This window comes from Cucurbita moschata, unplaced genomic scaffold, assembly GCF_002738365.1.
Source record: "Cucurbita moschata cultivar Rifu unplaced genomic scaffold, Cmos_1.0 Cmo_Scf00015, whole genome shotgun sequence".
NCBI classification, from domain to species: Eukaryota; Viridiplantae; Streptophyta; class Magnoliopsida; order Cucurbitales; family Cucurbitaceae; genus Cucurbita; species Cucurbita moschata.
In genome coordinates, this window is record NW_019268531.1 from 1,642,254 (window position 1) to 1,651,142 (window position 8,889).

General features: G+C 43.4%; 3 protein-coding genes across 5 annotated transcripts; 1 reads left to right on the forward strand and 2 right to left on the reverse strand.

The window, feature by feature from the left end:
• Nucleotides 1-149: 149 nt before the first annotated feature.
• LOC111453693 (protein indeterminate-domain 2-like) lies at nucleotides 150-3,188 on the reverse strand. 2 transcript variants are annotated; one of them, XM_023094895.1, is made up of 4 exons: nucleotides 2,454-3,188; nucleotides 1,972-2,368; nucleotides 1,666-1,886; nucleotides 150-1,256 (listed from the first exon to the last, which is right to left on the reverse strand). In XM_023094895.1, exons 1-4 carry the CDS (start codon nucleotides 2,560-2,562, stop codon nucleotides 436-438), a joined length of 1,548 nt encoding a protein of 515 aa, XP_022950663.1. In that variant the 5' UTR covers nucleotides 2,563-3,188; the 3' UTR covers nucleotides 150-435. The 2 variants fall into 2 exon arrangements, with proteins under 2 accessions (XP_022950663.1, XP_022950662.1); XM_023094894.1 differs by having other exon boundaries at nucleotides 1,630-1,886.
• A 724-nt stretch (nucleotides 3,189-3,912) lies between these two features.
• LOC111453792 (vicilin-like seed storage protein At2g18540) lies at nucleotides 3,913-6,155 on the forward strand. The gene is made up of 5 exons (XM_023095025.1): nucleotides 3,913-4,232; nucleotides 4,310-4,485; nucleotides 4,567-4,647; nucleotides 4,759-5,085; nucleotides 5,166-6,155. The coding sequence occupies exons 1-5, from the start codon at nucleotides 3,926-3,928 to the stop codon at nucleotides 6,075-6,077; spliced, it is 1,803 nt and encodes a 600-aa protein (XP_022950793.1). The 5' UTR covers nucleotides 3,913-3,925; the 3' UTR covers nucleotides 6,078-6,155.
• A 74-nt stretch (nucleotides 6,156-6,229) lies between these two features.
• Nucleotides 6,230-8,889, reverse strand: LOC111453793 (protein indeterminate-domain 2-like). 2 transcript variants are annotated; one of them, XM_023095027.1, is made up of 4 exons: nucleotides 8,280-8,889; nucleotides 7,801-8,197; nucleotides 7,503-7,704; nucleotides 6,230-7,147 (listed from the first exon to the last, which is right to left on the reverse strand). In XM_023095027.1, exons 1-4 carry the CDS (start codon nucleotides 8,401-8,403, stop codon nucleotides 6,398-6,400), a joined length of 1,473 nt encoding a protein of 490 aa, XP_022950795.1. In that variant the 5' UTR covers nucleotides 8,404-8,889; the 3' UTR covers nucleotides 6,230-6,397. The 2 variants fall into 2 exon arrangements, with proteins under 2 accessions (XP_022950795.1, XP_022950794.1); XM_023095026.1 differs by having other exon boundaries at nucleotides 6,230-7,146; nucleotides 7,499-7,704.

Here is an 8,889-nt window from a genome sequence, read left to right on the forward strand (position 1 = left end):
TAGACGTTAATCAAAGATTTGTGGAAAAAGAGACAAACCCGTTCAAACACCATGTGATTCCTTCGGAGACCAAATTTGAAGAGACATAAATATTTGTCCTTTTTTTCTTTTTCTTGCAAGATATTGCAAACAAATGTCGGGAACCGACAAATTATAACCATTAAAGTGTAATTTATAATTTAATGATGATGTTCTAGTTTTGTCACTTTCACATTTCAAATTTCAGATTACAATGTGTTTTAAGTTTAATTTACTGGTTGATCCACTGATCTTACAATAAGTACAGTCATGGCTTCCTTCCATGTCGCTTCTGTTTCTAAAGCCGCTACCCGACAGCAAGAGTTCACAAAACCAAATGTTTAGTAACCTGAAAGACAAAAAGGGAAGAGATTCTGTGGGGTTCTCGCAATTTTACATTTCAAAAGAGAGCTTCTCTTATTCTGTTTCCGTTTTCTTCTCCGGTATGTCACCGCTGCCGCTGTATGATAACGTTGTTACCCCGACGTCTACACCGCTACCACCGTATGATAATGTTGTTACCCCGATGTCTACACCGCTGCCGACTGATGTAATTAGCGCAGCCAGGCCAGTGTTGGGGCTTCCATCAGCTGCCATTCCCAATCCAAGGAAATCCAGGGTGGTATGTTTTGGGGGAAACATGGAATGGTTTCCCATCATTAGTTCCTTCAATCCTGAGTTTCCATCACAGGGACGTCCGAGTCCGAGCCCTGCAGCGATCGAGATGCCATCAGGTTGACCATGGCTCTGGTGGTTCCATGGCAAGCTCTCTTGCTGGGCAGCTAAAGAGGAAGAAGATGATACTAAACCCAAACCACGAAGCAACGAGGCATTTGATGCTGTTGCACCTATTTGAGCTGCTTTTTGGAGTAATGCTGTGGCGGACATTGCAGGCTGTGGCGTTGGCGTATACTGCCGGAGGTCTTGGCTGGCTGTTCCGAAGATCAATGGCCCTTGATTCATTGCAAGAGACAGAGAAGTAGGTTCAATGGTTGAAGATGATGCATAGTCTGATGAGCGATCTGAACAAACCATGGCTTGCATTAGGTCTGTAAAACCAGGAGGTCTTGGAGGTTGAAGGCTCCTTGATGTCATCGACGAAGCAAATAAGCCAGCAAATCCGCTGCTTCTCGAGCTGCTATTGCTGCTCGCGCTCTTGCTGCTGCTGCTGCTGCTCCGACTCAGGCCAGGTGTACCGGGCGCTTCTTCAGTACATTGCGAGGGATTCTCCGACAGCTCTGTTACGAAAAATAAGAACCTTACTAACAGAAACAGGATTAAAAAGGTTCACCTAAGCACACAGAGATCAACATCTGGGAATTCTTAAAAACAAAACAAAAATGAGGAACAATCAATCATTTCCTTTTAGCTTTTCTAAGCACTTGGGGATCACTTTAACAAAAGCTGTGAGTCTAATAGTTTAGAGATAGCCATTCCAGAAAAAGTTCCATTTTAAAAAACCTTCTCAATTCTCTGATTTTATATGGAAACAAAGAACAATAACAGACAAAAACAAACAACAAGCAACAGAGTTTTGGTATTGATTTTGTTGTTCCATAAAGACGAACGACCACACGACAAAGTGAATAAGGCCAAGAGGTTTGACTTTACCTTGACTAGGCACAGGTAATGCAGTTATTAGCTCACCAGTTGACTGTGGAGGAGATGAAACCGGCGGTGATGATGGCGGAGGCGGTGGAGGTGGAGGTGGAGGAGAAGGCTCTAGATTTGGTTTGACCGCCGCTGACTGAGAATCGCCATCGGGGTCGGAGTGCAAATCCGGTTTGTCCACCGGCATAGGCTGAGCTTTTGAACTTTCCTTCGCCAATGCATCACAGAAAGCTCTATGTCTAATGAAGCTATCCCTCCTGCAAAAGAAAAACCAAAACCCAATTCAAAATCCCAAAAATTTCAACAAAATCCAAGACGAACTGAACAAGATATTAAATCTACCAGGAAAACAAAGTTCCACAATCGCATTTATACTCTCTGGTTCCACAAATTTTGGAATGAGCTTTCCAATCAGACTGAACAGCGTATTTCTTCGAACACTTGTCGCATTTCCACTTCTTCTCACCGTGCTTTCTGCAAAAGTGCTTCTTAATCCCGGTCAGATCACCCAGAGCTCTGGAGGGATCATGATGAACACAAGAACTCTCAGGGCAAACATAGACCTTCTTCTTCACCTCCTTACTTGTCCTCTGCCGGAGCTTCCATGGAAGATTATGACCTCGCCGGTGAAGCTGCAGATTCTGATCCCTCTGAAACCCCTTGTTGCAAATCTCACAAACAAAACGATTTGTGGCAAAAAGGGTCTTCGGAGACAGAGCAATTACTTCCGCTTCCGGATCTGCGAGAGAAAATCAAGTTCAATCAATTTGAATTCTCGAAAAAATTCAAACAAACTCAAAAGGGCAATTGGATAATCAAACTACCTGGCATTCCGGGTAGATTTCGCTTTTTCTTAGTGGCAGATTTCGCTCCCGGAGAAGAAACACTAGCCTTCCCGGAAGCCATGGACGAATCCTTCTCATCGGCCGGCATGACTTCGGAGCAGTAAAATTTCCCAAATCCGAAGAACAATTCGAAAATCGAGACAAAATAGGAAAAAACCCGAAAGTATTTCAACTTTAAATCGAGGAATCCTTTTGTGGGTGACAATAGTTTAATTCACTCTCTCTAGGGTTTTTCCCCCAATCTCCATCTATCACTCTCTCTCTCTCTAGAGTCAAATATCTTCGAGAGGTGTCTGACCAAAATCCCACATTACCCAAAAAACACAGCAATTACAAAACACGAAGACCCTTTTGAAACCCACCTAAAAGGGGTTCGATAAACGCAGCCACCGGAAAAATAATCACCGGAGATAGATAGAACAATCGGCCGACGGTTACTTTCTACTTTCTGGAACTGGATTGAACCAGTGAAGACCGCTAGAACAGCTGCTTCACTGTCCGTTGATTCGAAACAAACTTGTGAACAAGATGAAGAGGAACTGTTTACAGAGAGAGAGAGCTCTGTGAATCTGTGAAGACGACGAGTTTGGCTTTTCTCAAGAGAAAAATAAGTCTTCAAAAGATGGGAAAACGGAAAAGGTAGAGAGGAGGCGGTTTGCTGAATTTTGTGCAGAGGATTTGGAATGTAACTTTTTGTCCAAGTTTTCGGCTTCGATTCCGACAAACAGCTCCTTCCATATATATATATATATAATCATCTTGCACCGTCGATTTGTTACGGCAAAATTTAAGAGCTCGGTGTCCTGGATTCAACAAACCATTAAACTGTAATTAATTATTATTAAAAATACACATATTTACTACCTATAAAATTAAAATATTAAGATTTTAATTACATGAAATTTAAATTTTATATCACATAAATTAATTAATTTTTTAAAAAATTTATTAATAATTTTTAAAAATTTTGACTCACAAACTTATTAAATTTCATCCAATTGTACTTTAAATTTAGATGAGTTACAATCTCAATAATATAAATATAAAAAAATATTAAATTCCATTATAAATTATGGATTTATTTAATGAATTATAAAAGGCGCGTAAGATATAAAATTAATAAAATTTCGGAGAAAATCGATCTAATATCTTTATATATATATTAGAAATAGAATCGTAGGTAAAAAATTTAATACGGCAAGCAAATTTATATTACTAATACTATTATTTATTTATTTATTTATTTATTTATTTACTAATATTATTAAACAACTGCACCTATATACGAGCCTCAAGAACCCAACAGCTTGGACTCTGTCAGCTTCCACGCGTCCAATTTCCATGTCACGTGTCTCTTTCAAGCGCCACGTAGCCTCACTTCCTTTCTTCCTCGGTTCTGTTATAAAACAATTTTCTCCTACATTCAATGTTTCAGCTCAGCCTTTGCAACTATGAAGAAATCCACTGCAATTTCAGGATCGCCATTTTCACTTTCTTTTCTGTTCACTGTCTTCTTCCTTTTCGTTTCTCTACCTTCGAATGCAGATGATAAATGGTGGGAAGGGGCCTGTCCTGTGGTGAAGAGAGCCAATGAGAGAAGATCACTCCTCAAAACAGAGTACGGCGAGATCTCTGCCATTGATTTACACGATGCCTCTCAGTTCGGACCTTATCATCTTCAGTTCATTACAATGGAACCCAACTCCCTGTTTCTTCCTGTTCTTCTTCATGCTGACATGGTGTTGTACATGCACACTGGTATGCTCTGTTTTTTGAAAGGAAAAACGACGAATATATGGAATTTTGAATGGTATGAATGTTTGTGATTATTGTAGGAAGTGGGAGATTGAATTGGTTTGATGATGATGATTTGAGGGAGGTGGATTTACGGCGGGGAGATATTTTCAGGCTTCAACCAGGCGCCATTTTTTACATTCATAGCAGCTTAGAGACCGAACGTGAAAAGCTTCGGATGTATGCTCTGTTTTCCAGCACAGATGAGGACCCATTTGTACGTTTAAATCCGATTTTATATCCTGTAAATTGGCTGGTTTCTATGATTCTAAGTTAAACTTGATGCATGTTTTTTAAGGAGCCGGCCATCGGAGCGTACTCCCGTGTCACCGATCATGTTCGTGGATTCGACAAAGAAGTCCTCTGTAAAGCTTTCATGGTATGAATTCGTCTACGTTTCAAGTTGTTTTTAAAAATCTTCAAAAGGGGATGGTTTTTTCATATGGGTAATTTGGGATTTCATGAACTGTTGTGATGAATGTGTCAAAAGGTCCCGGAGGAAGTAATTGAGGAAATAATGGATGCGAAAAGGCCGCCGCTGATTGTCCACGCTGCAACCACTTTGAGCAAGAAGCCGACGTCGTCGTTGTCGATGTCGTTGGAATTAGAAGCTCGGTTCTTGAAATCTTTCATAGGGGGAGGCGGGAGTGGGATGGATTTCAACAAGAAGAAGAAGAAGAAGAAAGGGTTGTACAACGTTTTTGAAGCGGACCCGGATTTTGAAAACTGTAATGGATGGAGTTTGACTGTAACTAAGAAAGTCTCCCATCAGTTGAAGGGCTCCAACATTGGCTTCTTCGTAGTCAACCTCACAGCGGTTAGTTATTTCTTAAACTTAATCACTAATTCCTGATATGATTATGTTTAGAGATGACGAACAACGGAATTCACTTGCAGGGCTCAATGATGGGTCCGCATTGGAATCCAAGGGCGTGGGAGATAGGGATTGTGACGTCGGAGGAGGCAGGGGTGGTTCGGGTGGGGTGTTCGAGCATGACGAACAGTTCAATATGCAAGAAATGGAGTTTTGTAGTAGGTAAAGGTGATGTGTTCGTGGTGCCAAGGTTCCATCCAATGGCGCAGATGTCGTTCAACAATGGGTCGTTTGTTTTTGTTGGATTTAGCACGACGAACAGGAATAACCTGCCACAGTTCTTGGCTGGACGTAGCTCGGTGTTGCAAACTGTGGACAGGGAAGTGTTGGCGTGGTCGTTTGATGTGAATGTGACAACGATTGATCGGTTGTTGGGAGCTAGAGTTGAGTCAGTTATATTGGAGTGTACGTCTTGTGCTGAAGAGGAAGTGAGGAAAATGGTGGAGGAAGCTGAGAGAGAGAGACAAGAGGAGGAGGAGAGGAAGCGGGAGGAGGAGGAGGAGGAGGAGAGGAAGCGGAAGGAGGAGGAGGAGGAGGAGAGGAAGCGGAAGGAGGAGGAGGCAAAGAGAGAGGAAGAGAGGAGGAGGAGAGAGGAGGAAGAAAGGGAGAGAGAAGAGGAGGAGGCAAGAAAAAGGGAGGAGGAGGAACGGGAGAGGGAAGAGGAGGCGGAGAGGGGGCGAAGGGAAGAGGAGGAGGCAAGAAAAAGGGAGGAGGAGGAAGAACGGGAGAGGGAAGAGGAGGAGGCGCGAAGGGAAGAGGAAGAGGCGGTGAGGGGAGAAAGGGAGGCAGAGAGAGAGGCAGAGGAAGCTAGGGAGAGTGAGGAAGCACATCGAAGAGAGAGAGGTAGGAGACGCAGAGAGGCAGAAGAAAGACAGAGAAGACGCAGGGAAGAAGAAGAAGAGCCAACACTAAGAATTCTGAGACAACGAACGTAACTCGAAACCTTCAATGTCGTGGTATCATCGAACTTAGCTCCAACGAATAAGAGCACAGAAATGTAAGGGAGAGACAGAGAGAGAGATGAAAAAGAAGGGACAAAAATGCCACATTTTGTGTTTTAACGTTGTACTGAAATGGAAGTTACTAATTTGAAGATCAATCGAAGGATCTTTCTTTACCCATTAATTAATTATATACACACAGAAATCTGTAAAATAGTGTTGCAAAACAGAGAAGAACGTGAAGAAACAGAAGAGGGAAGGGGCCCAAAGCCAGCGGACAAAAAAGATGGGGACTTCCCTTTCTTTTCTTACCTTTAATTGTTTGTGTTCATGTCTTTGCTGGATTTGGCACCCCCTCCGTATGATCCCATACTCCCACCAATCAGCGCCGCCAGGCTGCTGTTGGGGCTGCCACCAGCTGCTGCCATCCCCAGTCCGAGGAAGTCCAGGGTAGTATGTTTTGGAGCAAATATCGAATGGTTGCTGCTCCTCATTAGTTCCTTCAATCCAGAATTGCCATCACAAGGGAGTCCCAGCCCGAGCCCTGCACTGATCGAGATGCCATCTGCTTCAATTTGCCTCTGCTGATTCCATGGCAACCTCTCTTGGGGCGCAGCTGAAGTGGTGGAGGACGGTACTAACCCCAATCCCAACCCGCGAAGCAATGAGGCATTTGATGCTGCTGCTCCCATTTGAGCAGCCTTTTGTAGTAATGCAGTGGCGGACATTGCAGGTTGTGGACTTGGTGTGTACTGCCGGAGCTCTTGGCTGGCAGCCCCAAAAACTGATGCCCCATGGCTAGTTGAAAGACATAGGGAAATAGGTTCAATAGTCGTCGTTGGTGCATAATCGGTCAAGCGATCTGAACAAGCCATAGTATGTATCAAGTCTGTAAATGTCGGGGGTCGAGGAGGTTGCAGGCTCATTGATGTAGTTGTGGAAGCAAACAAGCTAGCAAACTGACTACTCGAACTGTTGTTGCTGCTCGAGCTCTTGCTGCTGCTACTGCTGCAGCTACTACTCATGCCTGTCGTAGCCATCGGTGCTTCTTCGGGTTGATTCTCTGGTCGATGGTCGATAAATGCAAGGAGAAAAACAAGTTAAACAAAGGGAAAGAAAGGGGAAAGGAACATTTGGGGGAATTCTTTAAAAGAAAAAGGCAGAATCATCATGTTTTTAACTATAAAGTTGTGAATCTCATAGTGTTGACAGTAACTATTCCAGAAAAGTTCACTTTTAATGGCTCCCTCTCAAATCACTCTCCCATCCCCAGATGGAGAACCAAAGAAACAACAACAGACAAAAAACAACTACAATCCAAGGCTTCACATAAATTTGTTCTGTTCATTTCATTGGGGACAAAATACAAAACACGACAAAGCTAACTGAGGAGGCAGAGTAGTTGTTGATTTTACCTTGACTCTGAATCGGCAAGACAGGAGACAGAACACAAGTTGACGGCGGAGGTGACGGTTCCGGCGGCGGAGATGGCTTCGGACTAGATTCCACCGCTTTCTGAGAATCAGAAACCGGTTTGTCCACCAACGACTGAGGCTGAGCTTTTGCATTTTCCTCTGCCAATGCATCACAGAAAGCTCTATGTGTAATGAAGCTGTCCCTTCTTCAAAAGGAGAAGAAAAAGCAAAAAGAAACCCTCAAAATCCCCAAATGAAAATACAATTTTCATAAGCAAAGGCAAAATGGAGGAATTAGGAACCTGGAAAACAGAGTACCACAATCGCATTTATACTCTCTAGTTCCACAAATTTTGGAGTGGGCTTTCCAATCAGACTGAACGGCGTATTTCTTCGAACACTTGTCGCATTTCCACTTCTTCTCGCCGTGCTTTCTGCAAAAGTGCTTCTTAATCCCAGTCAGATCACCCAGAGCTCTAGAGGGATCGTGATGAACACAAGAACTCTCAGGGCAAACATAGACCTTCTTCTTCACCTCCTTACTTGTCCTCTGCCGGAGCTTCCATGGAAGATTGTGCCCTCGCCGGTGAAGCTGCAGATTCTGATCCCTCTGAAACCCCTTGTTACAAATCTCGCAAACAAATCGATTTGTGGCCAAAAGGGTCTTCGGGGACAGAGCAATAACTTCCGCATCCGGATCTACGCAGAACAAAAGTTCCAATTCAACACTCAAAAAAAACAGAAGTAAACTAATAACCAATGATAGAAAACAATATGGTACCTGGCATTCCGGGGAGATTTCGTTTTTTCTTAGCGGCGGGTTTGGGAGTCGGAGCGACGTTTCCGGGGGAGGATTCAGTGGGTTCGCCGGAAGCCGACGAGGAATTATCTAAATCGGCCGGCATGAGTACAGCAAAAAAACAAAAAAGGATATTAAAATCGAGAGGCGTAAAGAAGAAGATTCAGAGCATTTATCTGTTTCAAACGTTCTGAGAAAGAAGGGGACAGCAATTTTTGTTGTCCTAGGGTTATCTTTTTTTGGTTTGGTTCTCTCTCAATCTCTACCTAAATCTCCATCTCTACCAGTCAAGTAAGTTTAATTTTCCCATCCACCAACCAGCTCAGAGGGGACTCTGACCAAAATCCCACATTACCCAATAAACCGCAATGATTAAACAAACACCATCCCCCACGACGGTGATGGAACCCGGCGGGCGGTGGCGGCGGCGGAAGAGGAGGAGGACAACCACAAATAACAAATTGAGATGGGTGTAAAACGGGGCGGTGTCTGGAAAAAGAAGAGAGAGGAGAGATTTGTTAAGAGGCGAAGAGGAAGAGAAAATGGGAAAATGAGGGATTCTATCTCTGATTCAGCAGAGTGGAGGGACGAC

Coding starts and splice junctions, on each gene's coding strand:
- LOC111453693 (XM_023094894.1), bottom strand. CDS start 2,562: ATGCCGGCCGATGAGAAGGATTCGTCCATGGCTTCCGGGAAGGCTAGT. Junction 2,369..2,453: donor AAATCTACCCGGAATGCCAG/GTAGTTTGATTA, acceptor TTTCTCTCGCAG/ATCCGGAAGCGGAAGTAATT. Junction 1,257..1,629: donor ATTACCTGTGCCTAGTCAAG/GTAAAGTCAAAC, acceptor TTTTCGTAACAG/AGCTGTCGGAGAATCCCTCG.
- LOC111453792 (XM_023095025.1), top strand. CDS start 3,926: ATGAAGAAATCCACTGCAATTTCAGGATCGCCATTTTCACTTTCTTTT. Junction 4,486..4,566: donor GCACAGATGAGGACCCATTT/GTACGTTTAAAT, acceptor ATGTTTTTTAAG/GAGCCGGCCATCGGAGCGTA. Junction 4,648..4,758: donor TCCTCTGTAAAGCTTTCATG/GTATGAATTCGT, acceptor ATGTGTCAAAAG/GTCCCGGAGGAAGTAATTGA.
- LOC111453793 (XM_023095026.1), bottom strand. CDS start 8,403: ATGCCGGCCGATTTAGATAATTCCTCGTCGGCTTCCGGCGAACCCACT. Junction 7,705..7,800: donor TGTGGTACTCTGTTTTCCAG/GTTCCTAATTCC, acceptor CTCCTTTTGAAG/AAGGGACAGCTTCATTACAC. Junction 7,147..7,498: donor CTTGCCGATTCAGAGTCAAG/GTAAAATCAACA, acceptor ACCATCGACCAG/AGAATCAACCCGAAGAAGCA.